This window comes from Taudactylus pleione, unplaced genomic scaffold (genome assembly GCF_031769625.1).
Source record: "Taudactylus pleione unplaced genomic scaffold, aTauple2 ptg000021l, whole genome shotgun sequence".
Lineage (NCBI taxonomy): Eukaryota > Metazoa > Chordata > Amphibia > Anura > Myobatrachidae > Taudactylus > Taudactylus pleione.
Window position 1 is genome coordinate 11832944 of NW_028284423.1, and position 27644 is coordinate 11860587.

At 45.6% G+C, this 27644-nt stretch overlaps 1 protein-coding gene across 4 annotated transcripts in view; it reads right to left on the reverse strand.

Annotated features, from left to right (window-relative positions):
• The window catches only part of NEK1 (NIMA related kinase 1), a 154360-nt gene that overhangs the window by 42103 nt on the left and 84613 nt on the right, over positions 1-27644 (reverse strand). For 3 of the 4 annotated variants that reach the window (XM_088448453.1, XM_088448454.1, XM_088448451.1), the window contains 7 exons: positions 26183-26326; positions 19102-19293; positions 18332-18382; positions 8830-9027; positions 4659-4770; positions 3080-3165; positions 2780-2988 (listed from right to left, as the gene is read on the reverse strand). In XM_088448453.1, the coding sequence (XP_088304579.1) occupies positions 2780-2988; positions 3080-3165; positions 4659-4770; positions 8830-9027; positions 18332-18382; positions 19102-19293; positions 26183-26326 (992 nt within the window). The remainder of the gene's footprint in view (positions 1-2779; positions 2989-3079; positions 3166-4658; positions 4771-8829; positions 9028-18331; positions 18383-19101; positions 19294-26182; positions 26327-27644) is intronic. The other variant, XM_088448452.1, reaches the window with a different exon arrangement.

Here is a 27644-nt window from a genome sequence, read left to right on the forward strand (position 1 = left end):
TCCTGCCACACGTTATGTCTACATAGATGCATTTCCTAAGCTTGCATTTATGCTGACCATCCACTAGATGATAGACTGACAAACGACTGCACGATTACAATGTCGTAATCGTGCAGTCTTTTGCCTGTGATGTGCCTACACTGAATGAGCAGTCGTTCAGTGCAGGCTCATCAATCATCTGCAAACATACTGAACCTGACGTTATCGTCAGGTTGTCCAGCATGTTTGCCTGATGATAGAGGTCTAAAACGACCAGTGGGAGCGAACATCGCTGGTCTTTTTAGACATTTTAGTGAACGATTTCCAAACGATTAATGAAGGATTGAATGATAACGATGTCGTTATCGTTCAAACGCTCCATTTAATCGCCTAGTGGATGGGCAGCTTTAGACTACTTTCCTGAAAACTGCGGCAATGTCACAATATTTATTTATGAAGTATAAAACTATTTTAAAACTTGAGAAAGCAAAAAAAAACCTGACCTGATTGAACTAAATTAGTTATAATTTTGAATTCACCATCCACTAAATATAAAAGGTCACCTATGAAAACCTTGACCTCAGGAAAAAAAATGTAGAACACAGACCAGTCTAGCAGAGTCAGGAGCATCTGTGGTGTCAGAAAATCAGGAATATTCATTGCAAAACCCAGGATGGTTATCAGGAATAGCCAAAGTACAGATAGGAAGTGGGTTGTAGGCGGATATGCTCCAAGCAAATGCATAGAGTACAAATGCAGTAGAATGAGGGCTGAAATAAACAGCTGTCACCGTGGTTCATCAGAATGTGCCACTGTGCTCATGCATACAGGACCAAAAATCAATATCTGTGTGGTCCATCTGCACTTTATACAAGGCTGTCATTTTAGGAGCAGATCATAACAGGATGTTTAAAGGAGAGAATGCATCAATAGAAAGACAGATACAGAGGTGTACTAGAGGTGGCATGTAATGTAGGGAAAAGAGCTGAAAGTTTGGAGGGAATAGAATTAAGGGGGCAAGTTTTAGGGAGAGATTATGAACACAGATTAAGCAATGGGTTGTGTTGGTGGTGATAGACATTGGATTAGGTAAGAACATTAAGTTGTCACCGTCTCTGTGTATGGAGTAGTGGGTTATGAGGTAAGTTGAAGAGCAAAGAAAGGATGTTGTGGTCAGAGAACGGGAAGGTCAAGTTCGAGATACTAGCAATGGCGGTGAAGAGGGGAATGGCACATCACACCGGGTCAGATATAAAAGTCCACTAGAAGAGGCCTGAGGAGGATATGAATTAAATATGTTTAGTTGTGGCAGAGACAGTGGGGATTTGAAATCATCTAACAAAGACCTTAGAGTAGATACATCAAAAATAATAAGCCAGCCAACAAAGTTGTCAGGGGCAATGGAAATTGGGCCCAGAGGGTGATAAATGACATCAATATGAGGGTGGATAGATGATAGAATGTATGAACTCATAAAGCTGGCCCTCTTGTTTGTGTCTGGGGGTGGCATGGAGGCTGGGGGTAAGATCCCAAAGAAAGCTGCAGGAGATGTAATGCTAGACGATACAAAAGAGATTCCTATAATGGAAAAGAGATTTTGAAGTGAAAACTGAATGGATGTGAGCTAGTTAGCTAAACAGAGATGGAGGGCTTGGCTATTTGGTATGGTAACAATACTGTGCCCATTTAACGCAGGTTTTAAATGCATTATATTTTCGCTTAATATTTCTTTGTATTTAGACTGAGCCGTGTAGAGCTTTATAGCGCTCATATATATGCAGAAGACCTCAACTGCATCTAAATGTCAAATACTTGTGAACTTGGACAAAGCCATTTGTTCTCGCAATGTTCCATGCAAGCCACCATGCATGCACAGCTTCCTAAAACAAATCGGGTGATCCAACCGCATTCGAAATATTGCGCAAATCTGAATCAGGCCCATCAAATAAAAATTGTTCTGACAATGCAGATTCTGTCCTTGATAAAGCATAAAATGTATCACAGAATATTTAGCAGCATATTAAATAGTCAGTCATAATATAAAATTTTGTGACAAGACATTATATTTAATTTGATATAAATAGCAAAGCATAGATATCTAGGGATTACTTATGGTAACCCTCATGCTGTCAATCAGGTCCCATAAGGCCTAGTTAGTGCAGTCAGACAAAGATTGCAGTAAATAGCTTAACACATATTCAGACATTACTCAGCATACGCAGGTCATGATGGTGGTAGTCACTTTGTGCATAAGCAGCAGTTTGCAGCCAGTTTAGGGAAGGAACAACAGAATAGTAATATAAAAAGAGAGAGACAGCACAGAAGGAGAAGGAAAAAGAAGAACGATAGAGTGGAATAGAAGAATGAACAATAGTGGGGAAGAGAAAGAACGATAGTGTGGAAGAGAAAGAATAAAAGAGGAAAAGGAAGAATGGAAGAGAAGATTAAGGGAAAATCTGAGAGCATCAGTTTGCTGTAGGAGATATTAACAAACAGAAGAAAAAAGACAATACTGGACATACTGTAGTACATATGACAAAATAGTGAACATCATATGTTTAATGATCATACGCAATAAGATCCAATCAGATGTCATGACTACTACCAAAGATGCAGGAGCATTCCACACCTTGTACTCGCTACATATAAACTGATACAAGCATAAAAAGGGACAAGCGTAACCTGTCAAGAGCAAAAAATGGTAATACTTCATATTATGCTGTGTATTTAAAAGAAGAAGAATACAATAATATTACAGTACATGGGCTTTTAGTCAGCTGTGTGGATATTAACTATTTACCTTTGGATTATTTGCATCAAACAGACCAGTTGAGAGTCCAATCAACAGTGCCGTCTTGCCTTTGGTTTTGGTAGGAGAAGCAGAACGAGAACGAGGTGGCATGAAATCATCAAGTGAAGACTGGGCAGAGATATTGGGAGTGAACACATTAGGTAGTGGAACTTTATTGAATAGCACTTTGTTTGCTGTTGAGTCTCCTATAACAGTTTCTGAAAAGACATGGCGTAACATGGCGGTGACTAGTAAATATACTAAAAAGAAATTCCAGTATGTGTGATTAAAAATAAATTAACTACCAACCTATTGCATCTTCACTCTCAGAACATTCTGTATCGTGCTTAACTTCTTCACTAGCAGATTCACTCACAGCATGTTCATCCTCCCCACTGTAAGGTACAGATGATACACAATTACAGCAGATACAACAAACCTGCAAGAAATGGCCATGTGGCTGCTACATGGAGGTCTGAATTATAAAAACTTGCATAAACTTCCTTAAATAAAAACATATGGACCAGAGACCATGGCCCAATACAGAAATGCCACATACACAGTTGCACAATTCTTGTAAAACCACATGACTGATGGCATTAGAACAGAATTATTTTCTCTTCCACTTAAGTTCATGAAAAGATAAATCTGACAACTCCAGTGATACAAACTTCAGTCCTCAGGGACCCCTCTCAGTGAATGTTTTATAGATTTGGTACAAAGGTGTATTCACTACTTTTGCTGGGCACACACGGCCAGATAAAATGCCTGTCAGCACGCAGATGTCGGCGGCATACAATGCGAGATATTTCACAGTGTATTAGCCCAGACATCTGCGCCGGGGGAGGAGACATTTCCCTGTTCCTTCCATGGGAACACAGGAAATGTCTGTCTGTCTGTCTGTCTGCCGGCCGCGGCTGGGATACACTGCCCGAGGCGGCCGACATTTAAACTCACAAATATCGCATCGGACCAGCATTCAGGTCGATCCGGCATGACCGACCGAGAAATTTTTAACCCACGGTCACCCACACACACACGCTACAATTAATCGGGGTGATCTACAGATATCGGGCGGATCGCCCTGATAATTGTAGCATGTATGCCCAGCTTTAACTGACACATTTTAAAAGGTGGAGCTATTTAATTTGTGATGGCTTTAACTGACACAGGTGGAGCTATTTAATTTGTGATGGCTTCAATAAATTCAGAGGCTTTCCTCACTGTATAAGGCTGTCTACTTTTTAAAGTTACATACCTTGTGACTGCGATATTTCCTACACATTTTAGGCAGGCCATTTCAAATTGCAGAAAAAGTTTAAAGTGCAGATTTGATTATAAAATCCTGTGTGAGCAAACTGGCTTTTATTTGGTTCGGAAAGGGGGATTAATGCCAACAGAAGAACCACAAAGGTGGTTAGTAAGAAAACAAAACCATACCATTTGCTTGTAGATTACTTTCTTGCAATGTCAATAAAAACACACACACACACACACACACACACACACACACACACTTTGAGGGTGGATTTTGGGTACATTGTCTTTGGATTTTCAGGTAATATCTTTAGGATGTCTATACTGTCTCACAACAAAGTCTTCTGGAAAATATGAGGTACAATTTGCATTAGGGTTTAAGTATACTGATGTTGGAATGGTACCAGCCTGGAAAGTGACAAAATAGGTTCAGAGCATGGGTTATTCAATATGTATAACCCAGATGTCAAAATTAAAAGGAATAAACATTTTATGAGAGTTTTAATTTTTTGAGGCAATTATCGATTTTGTTTAGAGCTCATTATCAGCAAATTGTTTAGCCTTTATACAAGAAACTAACTGCCAATTGGGATGTGACAGAGCAGATTGATGGGCTGTGCTAATACTGCACCTTTCTTCCTTGGTTTGCTCATTCCAAACAGTTGTAGATTTGACAGGACACTCATTGCTTCCACTTCCTTTGGCGTCTTCCAGTATTTCTGTCTCCAAGTCCTCTGGATCCTCTGTAATTAAAATAAAAAAATTGTGTAATGGAGGGTACACTGTCAAATTTTCTGGAAGATATGAACGATACCTATTGTAAAAATCGTTATATCGTTCATATTGTTGACATGTTTGTCATGCATAGACGAACGATGCGTGTGCCCGCATGTCAGATAACTATATCTGAAATTGAGTTTGCAGTCAGATTTGGACGATTTCATTCATTTAAATACTGTCTGAAATCGCTCATGAGATCGTTGGTAAAATCGTTCATCTAGCAAGTCTGACAGTGTGTATGCACGATAAGGAGCAGCTGCAAGAGAAATTGGGGCACATATACATGGTACGATCTGTACCACCAACGACTTGAAAGCTATCAGTGAAGTCATCCTGCCACATTTCTGTGAACAGGCAAAGTTGACGATATCCAGCAAGGTGGCCGGTATGCATGGACGATGAAAGATCTCTTTATCGTCCATGCTAGAACGCGCATCGTTGGTTGTCGTCAGGTTGGTGACTGTGAAAAAGTAAACGATAATGATATGAACGATATCGTTAATATAAGTTATACCGTGTGTACGCACCATTAGATATCCTGACCCTCCAACATGACCCGTTCAACCTGGTACATATTGCTCTGTTCCTATAATTGCAGACACCTGACACCTGTGGTGAAACACCTGTCTCATCAATTAACTAGTTCAACACAGGTGTCTGCAATCATTAATTAGGTGGGAAGTCCAGCAGCAGAGCAATTTGTACCAGGTGTAGCGGGTCATGTTGGCGGGTAGGGGTATCATGCACACATTTACTTAAGAACATATTTGCAAGTTTGCAAGCTTACTCAGGCTGGCCGGCTTGCGAGGCCATTAAACTGCGTCCGTGAACGCCGCCCCTGGCCTTACCACTCCCGGAAAGTGCGGCGAACATATCACAGTTTCCGGGAACGCTGGTCGCCCCGGCACAACCCCTTAAATACTTCTGCCTATTAATCAGACAGAGGCATAGAAGGGGCTGCGTGCGATCATGCAGGACCCGTTGTGCACATTTGTAGAACAAGTCCTGCGCATGCACAGATTCCTGATTGCGTGCAATGCTGAATTAGCCCCTTGGTACAGTATTAGAATAATTAAACCATGAAAATTTTACTTTTCAATACAAAAAATGTAACTCGTTAATTAAACTGAATTATCAAGGCTATCATTATTATGACACAGGTTGAATCTCCCATATCCAAATATTCCGAAATAAGGAACATTTTTAGCATTACTGAGAAAGTGAAACCTTTGATTTCTGATGGTTCAATGTACACAAACTTTGTTGAAAGCACAAATTATTAAAAATATAGTATAAAATAACCTTCAGGCTGTGTGTATAAGGTACAGTCAGGTGCATAAATATTGGGACATTGACAGAATTTCATATTTTGGCCTCTATTCACCACCACAATGGCTTTGAAGTGAAAAACAATATGTGCTTTAACTGCAGACTTTAATTTGAGGGTAATTACATCCAAATCAGGTGAACGGTGTAGGAATTAAAATGGTTTCTATATGTGCCTCCCACTTTTTAAGGGGCCAAAAGTAATGGGACAAACTAAACAATCCTAAATCTAACTTTCACTTTTTAATACTTTGTTGCAAATCCTTTGCAGGCAATTACAGCCTGAAGTCTGGAACGCATAGACATCACCAGACGCTGGGTTTCATCCCTGGTGATGCTCTGCCAGGCCTCTACTGCAAATGTCTTCAGTTCCTGCTTGTTCTTGGGGCATTTTCCCTTCAGTTTTGTCTTCATCAAGTGAAATGCATGCTCAATCGGATTCAGGTCAGGGGACTGACTTGGTCATTGCATAACATTCCACTTTTTAGCCTTAAAAAAACGCTTTGGTTGCTTTTGCAGTATGCTTCGGGTCATTGTCCATCTGCACTGTGAAATGCCGTCCAATGAGTTCTGAAGCATCTGACTGAATATGAGCATATAATATTGCCCAAAACACTTCAGAATTCATTCTGCTGCTTTTGTCAGCAGTCACATCATCAATAAATACAAGAGAACCAGTTCCATTGGCAGCCATACATGCCCACACCATGACATTACCACCACCATGCTTCACTGATGAGGTGGTATGTTTTGGATCATGAGCAGTTCCTTTCCTTCTCCATACTCTTCTCTTCCCATCACTCTGGTACAAGTTGACCTTTGTCTCATCTGTCCATAGGATGTTGTTCCAGAACTGTAATGGCTTTTTTAGATGTTGTTTGGCAAACTCTAATCTGGTCTTCCTGTTTTGTGGCTCACTAATGGTTTACATCTTGCGGTGAACCCTCTATATTCACTCTTGTGAAGTCTTCTCTTGATTGTTGACTTTGACACATATACACCTACCTCCTGGAGAGTGTTCTTGATTTGGCCAACTGTTGTGAAGGGGGTTTTCTTCACCAGTAAAATAATTCTTCTGTCATCCACCACAGTTGTTTTCCATGGCCTTCCGGGTCTTTTGGTGTTGCTGATATCTCTGGAACATTCTTAAAAAGAAAGAATGCACCGAACAGTTGATTTGGCCACACCTAATGTTTTTGCTATCTCTCTGATGGGTTTGTTTTGATTTTTCAGCCTAAATGATGGCTTGCTTCACCGATAGTGACAGCTCTTTGGATCTCATATTGAGTTGACAGCAACTGATTCCAAATGCAAATGTCACACCTAGAATCAACTCCAGACCTTTTACCTGCTTAATTGATAATGAAATAACGAGGGAATAGCCCACACCTGTCCATGAAACAGCTTTTGAGTTGATAGTCCCATTAGCTTTGGCCCCCTTAAAAAGTGGGAGGCACATATAGAAACAGTTGTAATTCCTACACCGTTCACCAGATTTGGATGTAATTTACCCTCAAATTAAATCTGAAAGTCTGCAGTTAAAGCACATCTTGTTTGTTTCATTTCAAAGCCATTGTGGTGGTGAATAGAGGTAAAAATATGAAAATTCTGTCAATGTCCCAATATTTATGCACCTGGCTGTATATATGAAACAAATGAATTTCATATATGTACGCAAACTTTTTGTGATACACAAAATTATTAAAAATATAGTATAAAATGACCTTCAGGCTATGTGTATAAGGTATATATAACACAAATGTATTCTTTGTTTAGATTTGGGTCCCATTCCCAAGATATTTCATTATTTTATGCAAATATTCCAAAATACGGAATATTATGATATCCAAAATACCCCTGGTCCTAAGCATTTTGGATATGGGAGACTCAACCTGTATATATTATCAAGTGCTAGGAGTGTCAGCAATAGGAGAGTCTGTTTACAGGATTGTTCCTCTTAAGAGATCCAGTCTGTGGGATTTAGATCTATAATACCGCTGCTCTTCGCCACCTCACCCATTACGTTTCCTACCCTTCACCCCTCCCCCTCTCAGCTGATTCTCTTTTGATGTTCATCTTTATCCCTCCTCCTCCTACCAGTTTCCTACTTCCCCATTAACTCCTCCTACCTATTACTCAGTCGTCTAGTTCCTGCTCTCTGCCTCATGCCAACAGTTTCCTTCTTTCTCTCCAATATGCCATTTTCCTCCCTTTATTTCCTACCTCTTCTCTTCCTCCATCAGGGCCAGCGCTACCATTAGGCAGCTGGGTCCAGAATAAACATATGTCCGTGGTCCCAGTCAGTGTAGTGCGGACCGTACAGAGGAGTGGGGATTCATGTAAGTTTTGTGGTAATTGTTGTTGTCTGTGTGTAAGGGGCACTGCATAGGGGGACCACTACTGGGAACACTGTATAAAAGGCACTACATAGGGACCACTACTGGGGGCACTGTGTAAGGGCTTGTGTAGCTATCTGAGGGAAGGGGGGGGACGGATGGACGCTAGGCTGAAGCTATGCCTAGGGTGCCAAGAAATCTTGCACCGGTCCAGCTCTCCATCACATGCTTTTCTGTCACAGTACCTATTTTAGCATTTCTGCACGTCCCTCCCTTCTCCATCTGTATTGTACTTACCACATGACCTCTTTAGTTATCCGCTCTGAACAAACAAATGATTCTACTAATATGGTCTCTTACCACAGGGATGGTCTTCAGCTGGGTGAGGAGGGGAAAGGTAAACCTGTCCCTGTTTTGGAGAAAGGCGCTCCTCTGGCACAGGCGTGTTTGGTTCATTTGGAGAGATTAAAGTGTCCATAGGAAAATCATTACTGGTCTCATGATCCTGCAGGTCCTTTTCCTCTGGATGCTCTTCATCATTATTGCTGAGAAGATCACCTGTGTAAATGCTTCATTACTAAATGTGGTGCAATATTTGACAAAATGTTGAAACATGTTCTAGATATTATTCAGTAAAACATCATACACAACAAGCTACCCAAAACTATCTCAGCTTAAGTAGGCATAACGCATTATATGGGTTATCAGCTTTAAAAATCAAATTTTGCTAAATAACTCTTACCAGGGACCATACTTTGGTGCTAATGGTGTGGTTCTCATGGGCAGGAACCTGCCCATGAGAACCACACCATTAGCTGTATTAATGTGTCGATCACCTTGCCTCTGTTTGGTTCTCTCTATAATATGAACCCTCCAAAGTACTGTACCATCATAAAATAGTTTTCTAAAGGAAAAAAGCCAATTAGGGATTATATCTGCACAAAAAAATAAAAATAAAGAGTTATGGTAGACTTACCTTTGTTAACTCATTTTCTTCGAGGTCCATAGGTTCCACAGGGATACCATCGGGATAATGTGGTTGGAGTGATCCAGACACCAAACAGTTAAGCTTTCAGCTCCCAGGATGCCCCAGTGTGGTAGGAGTATAGAGAATGCTTCTTGGAAGCCATATTGTTGTGTGATTTTATAATGTATAAAAGGCATCAGATAATAGTCAACACATTAGAAGGGATAGTTATGTTGAAATGTATATGCATATACATTGCACAAGGTGTTCTCGACAGAAAGAACCAAAGGACAGGACAAAGTTCACTGTTTAAGTTAAGCAAATAGTGTCTTATTGTGTCCAGATATGTGGCCATACATATGTAAGCCTCAGTCAACAGTGTCTTACCTTCAGTTAAGCGAAGTACACGTCATAAACAGTCTCATGTCTTTAACATGTCCAGCTGTCTTAATTGAGGCAACAGTGCCGCCTACTGTATATTCTTTCCTCTTTCTTTTGCTTAATATTTCCAAATGACCTTTGTACTTGATAAATGCTTATGCATAAGTTTCTTCCATATAGAAGATGTAACCTATCAGTATACAGTTAGCCTTTTGTCTATGCTTGATGTATGAGATCCCAGCTCCAAGGTGTTGGAGGAGAGGCTCCTGGGAAGAAAGGCCATCTATGTTTTAAGTAGATCTGAAAAGTAAGTTTTCTCTGTTTTACTTTGTAATAAAGGTCTTTAACATATATTACTTGTGTGGCTTGATTAACTTTTTGTATCCAAGAAACGTATTTGCGTTCCACCGAGAACACCCAGGTCCTCCTCCACATATACCCAGCCCCTGGCTACAGGCATTCAGTTTTGTAAACAAGCCCAGCACAGAAGAAGAAAAAAAAAGAGAAGGAAGACCAATCGTACACCAGAAACACTCACAGAAAAAGAGGGAATCCGTGACCAAAAGAAAAACTACCCAATGCAGCCAGGTGCATCAGGGTGGGTGCCCTGTGGACCTCAAAAAAAAAAAAAAGGTTAACAAAGCTAAGTCTACCATAACTCTTATTTTCTTCTTCAGGGTCCATAGGGATCCATGAGGAAGTCCTAAAGCAGTTCCCATAAGGGTGGGGAAGCTCCTGAGCAGAAAGGAGACAGTCACCCAAAGAAAGCATCCTGAGATGCAAAAGTATCTAAGGTGAAGAACCTAAGAATAGTGTGGACAGAAGACCACGTGGCTGCCTTGCACAATTGTTCAGCAGAGGCACCACAACGGAACGCCCACGATGGTCCCACAGACCGGGTAGAATGTGCTGTTGCCATGTTTGGGACAGGGAGATCATTCTGTGAGTAAGCCTAAGCAATAGTCATACATAACCATCGAGCAAGTGTTTGTTTGTTAGCTGGCCATCCTTGTTTGTGAAAACCATATAACAAAAAGAGCGTCTGATTTTCTAAAAGAGTCTGTACGATCCACATAGATACGGAGAGCACGAACGACATCCAGGGAGGTTTCACCTACAGAAAGGTCTGAAGACTGAAAAGATGGAACCACAATCTCTTCATTCACATGAAAACGGAACACTACCTTAGGAAGGTAACCCGCCCTTGTACAGAGAACAGCTCTATGCTGGTGAAAAATAAAAAAAAACGGGAAGAGACGAGAGCGCTGCCAAAGACTCTGCGTGCAGAAGAGATAGCGAGGAGGAAAAAAAAAGTGTCTTCGCTGTCAACCATTTCAAATATACCGAGTCCAGAGGTTCAAATGGGGTACTTGCAACCCCTTGAGAAACAAGGCAAAACCCATGGCGCCACCGGTGGGACAAAGGGTGGCTGAACTCTGAGAACACCCTGTAAAAAAACTTCTAATATCCGGCAAAGAAGCAATCCTTTTATGGAAACAAACTGACAACGCAGAAACCTGTCCTCTCAGGGTGGCCTGGCGGAGACAGAAGTCTAACTCAGCCTGGGGAAAAGCAAGTACCCGGGAGACCCTAGGGTCATACTTTCTGTGGGAACACCATTGACCAGAAGATGCGGGCAGAGAAAGGTTTTCGCGCCCTAAGCATCGTTTGAATCACAGAGCTGGAGAAACCTTTGGCTCTTAAGATGGAAGACTCAAGAGCCACGCCGTCAAAGACAGACGGGGGATGGCCGGTCATAGAAGAGAAGGAAACTGAGGCCCTGATTCAGAGTCGGACGCTCTGACCAGAGCGCTCGCTTTGAATCAGGGCCCACCTCCATAATTATGGAGTGTCCTCCTGGACGCTCGTATAGCTGTGGGTCACAACACCCACAGCCTATACTAGCGTGCAGGATGATGGTCGCGATGGTCTTGACCATCGCGACCATTGCCAGTGCGAGCAGAAGCCTGCGGTTGAGTTTCTCAACCGCAAGGCCAGGAGTGATTTTGGCTCTATCAGAGCCAAAATCACTCCCACTGACATCACTAGTGGATTTGAACCCTAGTATGTTAGGGACCTACCCTACAGAGGTTACCCGGATGTAGAGGGTAGGCCCATAACCTTGGCCAAGATTATGCCAAAAACCTCTATTTATTGCAAAAATGTATTTATTTATATATAAACAGTTAATTTGGAGTTGTGCACTTGTATTCCCTTTTGGGATGGCGTAATAGGCACATGCAGATACGCATCCTGAATGTCCAGGGAAACCATAAAAATTCCCAGGTTCCATTGCAAAAATAATTGATCGGAGAGTCGCCATACGGAATTTGGGTACATGGAATAAACTTGAGTATTTTCCGAATTAGAATAGGGTGATGAGACCCATTTGGTTTCTGAACCAAAAATAGATTAGAAAAATAACCCTTTCCTTATTGAACCACAGGAACCGGGATTATCAGCCCTGCCTGCAGCAGGGAGTAAATGGCTGTAGGGCCAACGCCTTGATAGGCTCGGATGGGGGAGTTGTGCAAAAACAATTCTGGGGGGGATGCCTCCGGAAAGTGAGGGCATACCCTTTAGAGACCATTTCTCGGACCCAGGCATCTTTTGTTGCTTGATGTCAGTAGTCCGTAAATTGAAGAAGTCAGCCCCCCACCCCCAGGAGGATTCTTAAAAGCTGGAAGCATGGCCCGCCAGGGTCTCTTAGTTTGCTTTTTGATGGTCCTGCGAGAATTAGACGGCCTGGAGGAAGACTGTGCGTTTCATCGTCCCTGAGGACGAAAGGACAGAAATTAAGACATCTTAGACTTCAATGTCACTGTTGATGGCAGACCTGCAGATTTTGAAGCTGCCAAAGTAGCCACTATCTTATCTAATTCTGCTCCAAATAGTATGTTTCCATAAAAACGTAAGGATTCCAGAGCCTTCTTTGACCTCATATCTGCTTTCCAAGACCTTAACCAAAAGGGCTCTACGAGACACAACAGATGCTTTAGAAGCTAGGAGCCCAGCACCTATTGCAGCTTTGCCCAAATAGGAGGGCAATTGCCGTATGTGGGAGATACATGTCAGCTGTTCTCTGGTAGCATTTGGTAGAGTATCTTCCAATGCCCCTGTCCATTCTTCAACAGCCTTGGATACTTATGTCCCGGCCATAGCTGGTCGAGTAACAGCTCCAAACAATGAAAATACTACTTTAAAGACATGTTTAAATATTTCTATCTGTAGAATCTTTAAGAGAAGATGCTGACGGAATAGGCAACGTAGCACTCCTGACTAAATGTGTCACCTGAGCATCCACAGTAGGAGGAATTTCCCACTTAGTACAGTAGCTGGGAAAGGATACAGAGATGCTATTCTTTATCCGGGTTTCTCCATGCCTTTTCCGTAAGTTCAGTTTTTACCATCTTCTGGTGTTTAAATACTGGAGCCTCCTGTCTAGGAGCCGGTTCACCATCCTGTATATTTAGAATTGATTTGACCGCCCTCAACCAAAGAAGGGAAATTCACTGTAGAAGGATGGTCCACCTCTCCCGAGATAGACCCTGGAGAAGAACCCAGCACATCATCGGATTTCTCTGATGATGCATCTAAATCTACATGCGGAGCAGACTGATAAAAAGATAACCGCTTAGGCGCCTTAGTGACTACCGGTCTGTTCGTAACAGCCAACTGAGCCATACTTTGACTTGAGTGGGCATAAACATCCATCCAGGAAGGATGTATAGGAGGGGGAAACATAGCATGCTGAAACAGCTGTGGGTATCCTATTAAAAGGAGGCAGCTTGGGAGTAGCCAAAACGATCCATTAGCTGCGTCATCACCTGAGACAAGGAGTACACCAAAAGATGGCTCCTGTACAGGGGTTGGTAGACTGGACTGGTGAGATGGTTCTTTATAAACAGACAGCACACAAACCATCCTGTATAAAGTCCGGAGGGGATAAGACGCCAAGCAGGATTTACATGAAACCAGCACAGGGACCTCAACCTCCTTTGTCCCTTTACCTTTTGACATATCAATTATAAATGTAACAATGCAATGTAATGCGACAGCCTTCACAAATAACTAGTAAATGTGAAGTACAAAGAGAAAAAAAACCCACCCACCTGTAACAGAGGGATGAGGAGAAAAAACAGATAGTTATAACTGACAGTCAGAAATAAACAGCAGTATCAACACAGCAGCTAGCAAAAAGTCAAATACAATGCATATTTAATTTAGTTACAATGGACCCTGAATCAACTACTCAAATCTTGGTAGGATATAGAGCACTATATACCTGAACCAGGGGAGAGATATACAGGGAGACTGATCCAAAACCTCCTGTGACCAAACCGCTTCAGCAGAGCACAGACAGTGGTCTGTGAGCATCTCATATGCACGAGGAGGGTAGGAGGAGCGACCCAGACGTGGGAAAACCTTTGGTAGATCTGCGTCTGGGTCGGAACTGCCAGGGGAGAGCCTACCTTCCCTAAGCTGTGTCAACTGGCTGGGTACGCTGGCCTCATGGCAGCAGAAGAGTCTGCTGCCTTTCCCCGGCATCAGACAATGAGGCCCTGGTGGTCTAGTGAGGGAGCAAACGGCCCCGGGCCCTCACTGCAGCAGCTTCCAGTGAGTCTCCAGAGGCGGAAGCAAGGACTGCCACGCGGGATTCCCCGTAAGCGAGGAACCGTGCGTCCGGTTGCAGTCCGGGCCCCAGCGTCACCGCTAGCACACTCTGCCGAGACCCGCCAAAATCACCAGAGACATTAATGGTGTTGCGGCCCGGCTGAGGTAGTCAGAGTCACAGTGCAGGCATTTTATTACGCTCAGCACTGCTAAATAGGACATAAAATGAAACATAAAATTATAGCTTGGGACTGTCTGAGCAGTCCCCCTGTTAAAAAGGTGCGTCTGTATCCTGCGGCACCAGACGAACAACTGAATGCCTGTGGCTAGGGGCGGTATATGTGGAGGGGGACCTGGGACTTCCTGGGAGCTGAAAGCTTAACTGTTCGGTGCCTAGTTCACGCCAACTGCATTATCCCCATGTTATCCGTGTGGATCCCTGAAGAAGAAAGGCGTAGTTAAAGGATGCATAAAGGAAATAGCCTAAGCCTAATTCTCACATCCAAACAACCAGGTCACTTTGGTTTTTATACAAAACACAAAGCAGCGCAATATAATGTAAATGTGCTTACTGTGAAATTATTTTCGCTAATAGTACATGGAATAACACTGGCACTATCAGGGGCTGTATATTTAACAGGTAATACAGACAAGCTTCTCCCCTCTGCTTATAGTCCTCACCTGCTGACAACTGAATGTGCCTGTACAAATAGCAGCGAACATTGGAGTAACAAATAACAAAATGAAAATGATGTCAGAAAGAACATTACTCCAGGAGGATAATCTACAAAATTACCTCCAAGGAAATGTAAATTACCATTTGAGTATGGGGAAAAGCAGGCTAACAACAACAGGTAGGTGAAACAAGAATTTAATAGAACAAGACCAGACCTGCTATATTAACCCCCTCTTCCATCTTACAATCTAGTCCTGGCCTCTGATGAAGTCACAGTACTACTCTAAAGGTGCCCACACACATAGCAACATTTTACACGATTAGGCAGATTTCAACGAATCGTGTAAAAAAAAAAAAAGTACAAATTGTGAGTTTATGCTCACGAGCACGATGCCGATGCGCGTCCCCGCTCGTCGTATATCGCATCTTCTGATCTGCCGTGCTGTAGGGCAGATTAGCCAATCTGGCATACAAAGCATTGGCTGCAAGATAGATCTTTAAGGTGCCCACACACATACCGATGTCCTCACGATACGATTTTATGGCCAATTTCCTCATGAACTTTCACGGGAGCTCCCTTGCCGTCGTGATCACGATTTGGAGTTAAAAATGTCCAATCTGACTAAAGATCTATCGTGCAGCCAGTGCATTGTATCCCAGATTGGCTAATCTGCCCTGCAGCACGGCAGATCAGAAGATGCGATGTACGACAAGCGGGGACGCGCATCGGCATCGTGCTCGTGAATATAAACTCACGATTTGTACTTTTTTACCCGATTCGGCGTCACGATTCGTCGAAATCGGCCCGATCATGTAAAATGTCGCTATATGTGTGGGCACCTTTAGTCAGATTGGACATTTTTAACTCCAAACCGTGATCACGACGGCAAGGGAGCTCCCGTGAAAGTTCATGAGGAAATTGGCCATAAAATCGTATCGTGAGGACATCGGTATGTGTGTGGGCACCTACAATCATTCAGAGACCATATACCTGGAAGGCCCAGAGGCTGCTCTGGTAAGTTGCTCAGCCCTAGCTGCTGACAAAAACCCTGTGATGTGCCTGGATGGAATTAGCTAGGACAGGCAATTATTGAACACATATATCTAGAAATACTGTAGCATAGATAATGTAATAATTAACAGCAGCATTGGAAGCAACGTTGTTCTTTGAAAAAGAAAGTAATATCAATACACTTTAAAGATTCTTCCTTCTCTCATTGAGGAAAACAATGCTGCCAAATCAGATACCTACATATCTACAGCCAGCTATAGGACTTGTGGGTGGAAGAAGGAAATGGGTTACATTTATGGAACCATCTCACATCTCAGACACCATATACACACATGTTCCAAATCAATTTAAACACCACCACATATAGATCTAGTCAGGGTCATACATATTAGACTGCCAGGGGCGGGCTGGGCCGGGGGGCAGGGTGCCATATGCCCCCCGGGCCGGTACACTTTTGCTTAAGTGAGGGCCGGTGTCACACTGCATGCAGTATGTGTTGCAGGACGGCGCTGGGCTGCCATTAGGTTACAAGCACCCAGCTCTGGCTATTCCCGGGTGTCCCTTAATCCCTCTTTCTCCGTGTACTCGGCTCCTCCTCCCGCAGTCTCTGCTTGTGCACTGCAAACTGGGCCCCGGCCAGTGCTGATTGGGAGCCAGCCTGGCCTCATCACATGCTCAATAGAGACGGAGCAGACGAGAGGCCCCAACTCCTGTCCTCATAGCCCTAAGCTCCGTCTCTCACTGACGGCTGCAGCTGCTGCCTGGGCTGGGTGGGCACACTAGTCACTTCTACCGAAACGGAGCAGCATCGCCAGGGAAAGGACAGCCACCTCTAACAAACACATGAGATCCTCCCAGCTCCCAGCAGCAGCAGCAGCCAGAGTCAGGGGGCTGCTGTGTGAGCGTACATGCTGCAACGAGTATTCGGGCCAGGCAGAAGGTACAGCAACAGGTCAGTGCTCCCATCTCAGTGTCTGCCACCCTATCCCTCATCAAACAGCTCCCTGCTCCTATTTCACTGCCCACCCACTTAGAACCCCTCAGCCAGTACAGTCACAGTGATCACCCTCCTTCAGCCCAGTGTTCCCCCCCCTTCCTCCCACTCCTAACTCACTGGCTCCTTCCCATCCTGGCCACATCCCTCCCCATCAAGTCCAGTGTCCCCCAACATCTCACTGACACCAATTGCAGTGTCTCCCCCTTACCTCCCCAACCAGACCAGTGTCCCATCTAACTGCCCCCCAACCAGTCTAATCTTACCCCCCACATTCACCCCAGTGTCCCCTCTGCAGCCTAGCATTCCTTCCTCCCACCCCTATCTCACTGCCCCACTTTCAATACAGCCTAGGACCTCTCCATTTACAATGCCCCCCCCCATACCCACCATTTCACTGACCCCATATACCACCGGGGTGTAGTAGGTATTGCCGCCGAACGCATGGCCGGCGGTTCAAATCCCGACAGCGGCAGCCCGGCAAGGGTGAAAATCCCGATCGTCCCTAAGGTAAGTATCGCTAGCCTAATTCCCCCCCCTAACCCTCCCTTAGAGGTGCCTAACCCTAACCTCCCCCCCAAGTGCCTAACCCTAATCACCCCTCTAAGTGCCTAAACCTAACCCCCCTAGCTTAAACCTGACCCTCCCGGGGGGTTGCCTAACCCTAAGTTCCCCCAGGAGCCCCAAAGCTAACCCCCCCCCCCCCCCCCCCCGGAGATGCCGGCGCCCGGCTTACCTTCGTTCGTTATGACGCCTGTCATTAGTACCATGCCGGGATTAAGTCTGGAAGCCGGCGGTCGGCATTTAGACCGTCGGCTTCCAAACTACAACCCTCCCACTGTCTCCCACATTGCCAGCCCAGTGTCTCCTCCCTTAACTCCCCACTGCCCCTCAGCAAGAACCCCAGTCAGTTCAATCAGTGCCCCCCCTATTCAACAATGGTTTATAAACCTTGTCCTTGTTCTGCAATGTTTTATACTGTAATTAACTTTTTTGGGGGGCTCATACCCTGTTCATGTGTGCTGTTAGTTGCTGCAGAGCCTTTGTGGCACCACATAAATAAACCATAATAATAGACATCAGAATCCCGGCAATGGACTTTAGATAGGCGTCGAAATACCGACGCCTATCTTAATCCTGACGCTGGAACTCCAAAGACTCCAGCCCTTTGCATTAGCGGGGTTAGTCAATGCGCTGGTGGAATAATGGGCCACTTACTTGTGTCTGCCCCCCAGGCTAAAAGTTGCCAGCCAGCCCCTGTAGACTGCCCTGTATGACAACAAAAAAGGGGAAGAATAAAGCTGATAAATGGGTTACACAGTACTCACAGAATGTCCTGCTGGACGACAAACCCTTAATATAATCAGGATTCACTTTCACCCCGTTTCCTCCCAGAAGCCCCCTGCCTTTACCTAAACCCAGGAACTGGCTAGTGAAGACTACTACACTGTTACTTTATAAGTGGACAATAATGCTCTACTGAAGGGACCTGTCAGACTGACTTCATTCCTGCTCCCAAATTCAAAAAAAGGGGTCCCTACTTCTTATATGGGTGCTAGTTATATTAAAAAAAGAGGGGATTGTCCAAAAATCTGTCAAGGAGGTAAGATGTATAACTGGGGAGGGGCTTTACTTCAATGAATGTTACGTATGCACCTACTGGTGAGAACATGTTAATTTGTTATGTTCTTCTATGGAAAGGTAGAAGCTCTACAGTGCTAGCAATTAGCAAATGGTACAAAACACAGTACTAAAGTGTGTAGAGATGCCAGTATCACATCTTCAACTTAAAAAGTATGCCTGAAGTATAATCTTAGACATGAAAACTAAATATGAATATCTTCATGCAAAAGCAGTGAATATTATTAGCAGTTTTAATAAGTTAAATGAATAAAAACATCACATCCATTGTTAATCAATTTCCGATTCTGGACACAATGACACGTCTATCACTTCACATTTCTATAATGAGGAAAGTGCGTGCTTACCACAGGGAGCGTCACCGGCCTCCTCTGGTGTGGAGAGCATGGGAACGGTTACGGAGGAAGCTGACTCTTCTGTTACTTGTACATCCTGCGTGTCGGGAGAGATTATGGCCACAGGTGAATCATTACAAATTTGTGGCTCCTGTGGTTGGTTTTTCTCAGTTTCTTCTTCATCTTTTTTGGTATAAACTGGACCTATAAGTCAAAGTGTTTGTCTCATGTCAGAACATATAGTTTACATATAGGCCTTCACAATGCTTGAATCAATGGTTCAAAATGCTTATCCTTGGTGAAGGCCATGCAAAGTTTGTGTTACCCGTTTCTGACCATAAAGTCATTTTACCAACATAAAAATCAGCTGGTCACAAATCACTGCCTTAGAACAACCAAAGGCTATGCAGTACTCTACAGCTATGGGCCAGACACAGCGTGTGTGTGGTCGGAGAGGTCCGGGCACCAAACAGTTAAAGCTTTAGCTCCCAGGATGCACTGGTCCTCCTTCACATATACCCCGCCCCCAGCCACAAGCAGATAGTTTTGCAAACAAGCCCAAGGCAGGAGCAGGAAAGAGGAGAAGGAAGAACCGTATACTCAAGAAAGACTTTCCGAGAAGATGAAGGAATTAGTGATCAAGAAAAAAAAAAAACCCATTGAGGCCAGGTGCATCAGGGTAGGTGCCCTGTGGATCCTATGGACTTCAAAGAAATAGAGTTAACAAAAGGTAAGTCTACCATAACACTTAATTTCTTCTTCATCCCATAGGGGATCCACAGGGATACCATGGAGATGTCCCATAGCAGTTTCCCCTAAGGGTGGGGATGCTCCTGGGCAGAAAACAGAATCCCACGCCCAAAGGAAGCATCCTGAGAGGCAAAGGTGTCAAAGGTGTAGAACCTGAGAAAGGTGTGGACGGAAGACCACGTGGCCGCCTTGTTCAGCAGAAGCGCCACGTCAAAACGCCCACGAGGGTCCCACAGACAGAGTAGAATGTGCTGTAACCCTGTTTGGAACAGGAAGATTAGCTTGCGTGTAGGCCTGAGAGATTGTCATGCAGAGCCAACGAGCCAGAGTCTGTTTGTTAGCTGGCCAGCCTAGCTTGTGAAAGCCATACAACACAAAAACAGAATCAGATTTCCTCAAGGAATTTGTACGATCCACACAGATCCGAAGAGCATGAACCACATCCAAGGAAGCTTCACCTGCAGAAAGATCCGAGGACTGGGAGGCCATAACCACAATCTCTACATTCAAATGGAACCGGGATAGCACTTTAGGGAGGTACCCAGCCCTAGTACGGAGGACAGCTCTGTCCAGATGAAAGATCAAGAATGGGGAGTGACAAGAGAGTGCTGCCAAATCAGATACCCTGCGGGCAGCGAAATGGCGAGAAGAAAGAGCATCTTCGCTGTCAGCCACTTGAGGTCTACAGAGTCCAGAGGTTCAAACGGAGGAGCCTGTAGAGCCCTGAGAACTAAGGACAAATCCCACAGAGCTACCGGAGGGACAAAAGGAGGTTGAAGGATGGAGAACCCCCTGAAAGAATGTTCTAACATCAGACAAGGGAGCAATACTTCGCTGGAACCAGATTGACAGAGCAGAAACCTGAACTCTAAGGGAGGCCAGGCGGAGACCAAGGTCTAACCCAGCCTGAAGAAAGGCAAGCACCAGGGAGACACTAAAAACTGTAGGGTCATAGCTCTGGGGGAGCACCATTAACAGTAAGTGTGCCAAACTCTGTAATAGATGTGGGCTGAGGAAGGCTTACGTGCCCTGAGAATTGTCTGAACCACAGAGTGAGAGAAACCCTTGGCTCTTAAGAGGGATGCCGACAAGGACCCTGCACTAGTAGATCCTGCCGAAGAGGCAGGGAAACGGATTGTCTATGTCGAGACTGTAGGTCGGCGAACCAATGTCGCCTGGGCCAGGCCGGGGCTTTTAGTATCACTGTGCCGCCTTCTTGCTTGAACTTTCGAAGCACCCTCGGAAGGAGGGAAATCAGAGGAAAGAGAAATGCGAGATTGAAGTCCCACCTCAATGCCAGAGCATCCACGAAGGCGGTTGAGGTGTCACTGGTCCTGGACCCATACTTGGGGACCTTTTCGGTTGTGATTTGAGGCCATGAGGTCTACGTCGGGCAGGCCTCATTTGTCCACCAGGAGTTGAAAGACATCCGGGTGGAGAGCCCATTCTCCGGTGTGTATGTCCTGACGGCTTAGGAAGTCCGCTTCCCAGTTGAGAACTCCTGGAATGAACACTGCCGAGATTGTTGGGAGATGACCTTCGGACCAGAATGTTTGTCTCTTCCCACATGGCTCCCAGACTTTGCGTGCCTCCCTGATGGTTGAGGTACGCTACCGCAGTTGCGTTGTCGGACTGGATCAGGACTGGCCTGCCGTGGAGGAGATTCTGCCCCCGAGCGAGTGCTCTGTACACTGCTAATGCTCCAGAATGTTTATGGGCAGGCGACTTTTCTGAGTTTTCCACCATCCCTGAAAGGAATGATGACAGACTACCGCACCCCATCTGTGAAGGCTGGCATCTGTTGTGTGAAGTTCCCAATATGGAATCCAGAAGGGACGACCCTTGTAAAGATGGGACATCTGTAGCCTCCATGAGAGGGAAAGCCAAACCTCTGGAGAGAGGAAGATTGTCTGGGACCAGATCGGATGATACTGTCTGTTCCACCGGGAGAGAATCAGTTGTTACAGAGGCCTGGAGAGAACTGGGCAAATACCACCATATCGAAGGTGGACACCATGGACCCTGGACCTGCATTGCTGAGTGAATGGATACCCTCCGATTGTCGAACAAGCTGCGCACATGCAAGTTTCAAAATGTTGTCTGCTGGCAGAAAGATCCTCTGTATTCGAGAATCGAGGAGTGCCCCCAGAAGTATAATCCGCTGTGTCGGAGATAGGGAGGACTTTTTACAATTGATGATCCAGCTGTCTCTTTGCAGGCAGTACACGGTCAGCTGGAGACGGCATTGTAACACAACCGGTGAGTCTGCAAAACTGACTCCCTGGCGTCTGAAGTGTGCCGCCATAACTGCCATTATTTTGGTAAAGACCGAAGGGGCTGTTGACAGACCAAAGGGAAGTGCCCGAAACTGGTAATGTTGCTGCAGAACAGCAAACCGTAGGAACAGTTGCTAGGTTGGAGTAATAGGTACATGCAGTTATGCATAGAAATGCTAATACTGTCTCAGCACCAGTAGCTATACAATAATCCCCAAGGCTGTTAATATAAACAATGTAAAAATTTATTAAAAACATACATATGAACTGCAGTTCATCCCTTTAAAACATATTAATAGACAGTATACAATGTTGCCATCTGTCCTCACTAGAGATAATACAATGTATCTATTGCATAAGAAAAGGTCCCAAATAAATGTATAGGACATATATCTAATGGTAATGGATTATGAACTGTGCATTCAACCATGTCCATATAGAATACAAAAAGAATTTCCGGCACAAATTTATCCTTAAATGCGATAATGTATAGTCACCAATTGTAGAGACTGTGATGAATGTCCCGTGAAAAGTTTCCCAATTATCAGGCTTCTTAATGCTTGTGTAGACCCGTCCCGAGCCTCCTGTAAGGCTTGCACGGTGATAGCAAATCCCGGCTTGTGTTGCGCTACAACGTCTTGTCTGCGGTCGCGCTGCACCAGCAGCCTCCAACCTTGCCAGGTATATGAATGCTGGGGTATGTGGTGCTCAGCACAGCGTGTCTAGTGTCTACAGAGGCCCCATGGGTACCAGAGAGATATGATGGAAAACTCCCACCTGCGGCTCCAAACGTACTGCCACTACCTGTGTATCATAGTCTGGGAAATGAGCAATGTCACAAATGTTCGCACAGTTGCGTGTTCAAGTGGCAAAAAGGCAAAAAGACAAAAAGCAGTCCACAGTGTATGACCTTGACGCATTTCTCCCCTCTCCCAGGTTTTTTTTCAAAAGGCGGTATAATGCAGATATGCATCATGAATGTCCAGAGAAACCATGAAATCACCAGGCTCCATTTCCATTGATCGTCAAGTTTCCATACGGAACTTGGGCACTGTGATCAACCTGTTGAGGGGTTTGAGATCCAAAAAGATAGTGGAATAAAAACCATTTCCTCTCTGAGCCGAAGGAACTGGTATTATTATCCCTGAACGCAGCAGGGAGTGAATGGCCTCCTGAAGGGCCAGGGTCTTGATAGGGTCTGATGGGGACCTATACCAAAAAATAGCTGGGGAAGATGCCTCAAGATAGTACCCCTGAGAGACCACTTCACGGACCCACTGGTCTGTTGTCGTTTGACGCCAAGAGTCTACATATTGAATAAGTCGGCCTTCCACCCTGGGATCCCCGAGGAGGAGGCCCGCCCCATCAGGCGGAAGGTTGTGGTCAGGCTTGGAAGCTGGACGTCTGGCTGACCAAGGCTGCTCGACTCGCAGCTTGGTGGTCTTGAGCGAACTAGACTGCCTTGGAAAAGACTGTCCTCTTACCTTACCCTGGGGGCGAAAGGACCAATAAGAGGACAGCCTAGGCTTAGGGGCAGTTGCTGATGGCAGAATGGCAGACTTTGAGGTTGCCACAGTAGCCACAATATAGTCCAATTCTTCGCCGAACAGCCTGTCTCCAGTTAATGGTAAGGATTTGAGTGCCTTCTTGGGTGCATCTTTCGCCTTCCAGGACCGTAGCCAAAGAACCCGGCCTGCGACTTAGCGGCAAGGAGCCCAGTAATAACGCAGGTTCTCCCAAATAAGAGGCCGCATCCTGAATATGGGAGATATAGGCTAGTTGTTCCCTGGTAGCGTCTGATGACAGGCTCTCTTCCAGTGCCCCTGCCCATCCTTTGATAGCCTTAGCCATTCAGGCCGCAGCCATAGCTGGCCTAGTGATACAGCCAGAAATCAAGTAGACTGACTTGAGACAAGTTTCTAGCTTTTTGTCCGTGGCCTCCTTAAGGGAGGATGTAGACAGTAAAGGCAGCGTAGAGTTTCTGACTAAGCGTGTCACATGCGAATCAACAGTGGGAGGGATTTTCAATTTAGTACACTCCTTAGTAGGGAGAGGGAAATTAGATGCTAGTCGTTTTGGGACCTGAAACAGCTTGGCAGGAGTACCCATGAGCTCAGTGAGCTGTTCTAATTGAGGGAATTCCACCTTAACCACCTGCTGACATTTAAACATCTGGGTTTTAGGTTTAGGGGACGGTTCATCATCCTCTATATTCAGAATTTATTTAACCGCCCTCACTAAAGCAGGAACATCCACTGTTGATTGACGGTGCTCCTCACCAGATTGCGACTCGGATAGAGAACCTTATACGTCGTCTGCCTCCCCAGTGAATACATCAGAAAGCAGAGATGATTATACAGTCCGCCTATGTGCCTTGGTGGCTAATGGTGTGCCCGCCTGTAACTTTGCTGAGAGGCGGCAGATGTTTGAGCCATATTCTGATGGGTATAAACATCCATCCAAGGAGAATGCAAAGGGGGTACAGACATTGTAGGTTGTAACAGCTGTGGGTACTCCATGGTAGGACACAGCGTGGGAGTTGATAAACTATCCACTAGTTGTGTCACAACCTGGGATAAGGACGACACCCAGGGTGGCTCATATACAGGGGTTGGTAAGGTGGATTGGTGAGCAGATTTATAACAATTAGCACATAGACCCTCCTGCATGAAATCCTGAGAGGACAAGCCCACAAAACAGGATTTACATGTAACCAACACAGGAGCCTCAGCCTCCTGTTTACCCTGGCCTTTGGAAGACATATAAATAACCATAAGTAGCACACCATAAGTGTCTAGTTAATAAAGCAATGTTATACCCTTCACAAATACAAGTAAATGTGAAGTACAAATGCCCCTACACATGGTAGTTTAGGGCTTGAGAATAGAGCAGCAGGGATACATAGAACTAACAGTCAGAAAATTTAAGACCGTATATCACACAACAGAGCTGGCACAAGTCACATACAATGCATATAAATATACTTATAATGGGCACTAAATCAACTACTCGAGTCTCCAAGGGCTGGTAGGATTTGTGTGCTGTATAACCTGGCCCCAGGGAGATGTATACAGGGAGACTGGACCCAACACTCCCAAGACCCGTAGCTTCAGAAAAACATTGATAAATGGCTACTGAGCGTCTCATGTAGGAGGGTGAGTAGGAGTAGCAACCCAGAAGCAGGAAAACTCTTGTGAGGGATCGCGCTCTGGGCTTGAGGGAGGGGCTGCCGGGGGAGAGCCTAACTCCCCATTGCCGCATCAACCACCGGGTGCTGCTGGACTCACCAGTCGCCCCACTACAGCGTCTTCCAGCGGGTCTCCATTGCCGGAAGTAAGGACTGACAAAACATGCGATTCCCAGCAAGCGGGAAATCACCATACCCGATCTTCTCCGTTGCCTGGCTGCAGCCCTGGGTCCTCCAGTGGAGCGGCTAGCAAAGCCCAGTTGGCGCCCGTCAAAATCACCAGACCACTTACTGGTGTTGCGGCACCAGCAGAGGTAGTTGGAGCAATGGCACAGGCACACATTAGAACGCCTTGCTGCTTGCTTAGATGACAGAAAAAAAAAAATTAAAAAAAAATAATAAAATCAAAAGCTTGGGACTGTTAAAAGAAGTCCCCGTTATAAAAAGGTGCGACTGATCCTGTCCAGCACCAAACAAAAAACGGTCTCCCTGTGGCTGGGAGCGGGGTATATGTGGAGGACGACCAGTGCATCCTGGGAGCTAAAGCTTTAACTATTTGGTGCCCGGACCTCTCCGACCACACCCCCCCCATGGTATCCCTGGGGATCCCCTATGGACCCTGAAGAAGAAATGACAGTTAGGAGCTGATTGGCTGGTAGTTCTCACTCTCCAATTTATAACTTTCCAGTGCTTAGTACATCTGCCCCTTTGTGAGATGCAGAGAAAGAGAGTGATATACAGATAGGGGAAGAGACAGAGAGATGATGTGGAGGATGGAGATGGAATAAGTGGGACATGGAGTGTGAGAACTGGGGGAGAAAGATAGGAAAACAAAGAATTATTTCAATGGACATGTATATGAGTTTATTCTCTCTCTCACCACTGGTGACTTGCAGTAATTCTGTCTGGAGCTGGAGTTTTGCTTCACCCAGGATCCTGACAACTGAGTCAGCAGGACTCTTTCCCCATTCGCGTCTCTGGTGTTCTCCCAAATCCAATTTTATTACCTCCCCAATTGTCAGATCTGAAAAAGGTACAAATTGTAACTAGCAAGATTCTGTCAATGGAAGTGTTGCCATTTATATAATAATCTCCTAAGGTACACGCAGTGGGAGGCAGGGCTAGAGTGGCAGGATAGACCCTAGGATAACAGGAGGAGGAACACCTGCCGGGAATAGGTGAGTATGCAGCCATGGGAGAGAGGGGCGGGACGGAGCAGGGGGTGTTGTAGAACAGAGCAGCGGACAGAGAGGAGGGTGGGACAGAGCAGCGGACAGAGAGGAGGGTGGGACAGAGCAGCGGACAGAGAGGAGGGTGGGACAGAGCAGCGGACAGAGAGGAGGGTGGGACAGAGCAGCAGACAGAGAGGAGGGTGGGACAGAGCAGCGGACAGAGAGGAGGGTGGGACAGAGCAGCGGACAGAGAGGAGGGTGGGACAGAGCAGCGGACAGAGAGGAGGGTGGGACAGAGCAGCCGACAGAGAGGAGGGTGGGACAGAGCAGCCGACAGAGAGGAGGGTGGGACAGAGCAGCCGACAGAGAGGAGGGTGGGACAGAGCAGCCGACAGAGAGGAGGGTGGGACAGAGCAGCCGACAGAGAGGAGGGTGGGACAGAGCAGCCGACAGAGAGGAGGGTGGGACAGAGCAGCCGACAGAGAGGAGGGTGGGACAGAGCAGCCGACAGAGAGGAGGGTGGGACAGAGCAGCCGACAGAGAGGAGGGTGGGACAGAGCAGCCGACAGAGAGGAGGGTGGGACAGAGCAGCCGACAGAGAGGAGGGTGGGACAGAGCAGCCGACAGAGAGGAGGGTGGGACAGAGCAGCCGACAGAGAGGAGGGTGGGACAGAGCAGCAGACAGAGAGGAGGGTGGGACAGAGCAGCAGACAGAGAGGAGGGTGGGACAGAGCAGCAGACAGAGAGGAGGGTGGGACAGAGCAGCAGACAGAGAGGAGGGTGGGACAGAGCAGCAGACAGAGAGGAGGGTGGGACAGAGCAGCAGACAGAGAGGAGGGTGGGACAGAGCAGCAGACAGAGAGGAGGGTGGAGCAGGACAGAGCAGCGGAAAGAGGGGGGCATGACAGAAGCTGAGCAGCGGGCAGATTGAGGTGTCCCTTTACAAGTACATCTGTAATACATTTGTGTATCGCATATAACAACTTTTTCCTTTAATTTTTTACCCAATAATATACAGTATACCTTGATAAAGGGACAGGTGGTCCCGAAACGTGTTGGAAGAAGAGGAGGCCCTGGACCAGGCTACTCTACCAAGTGCAGAAAGGCATTGAGGATGGAGATGAGGATTCCGGATCAATCCTTTGTTGTACAGTACCTTGCATGTTTACT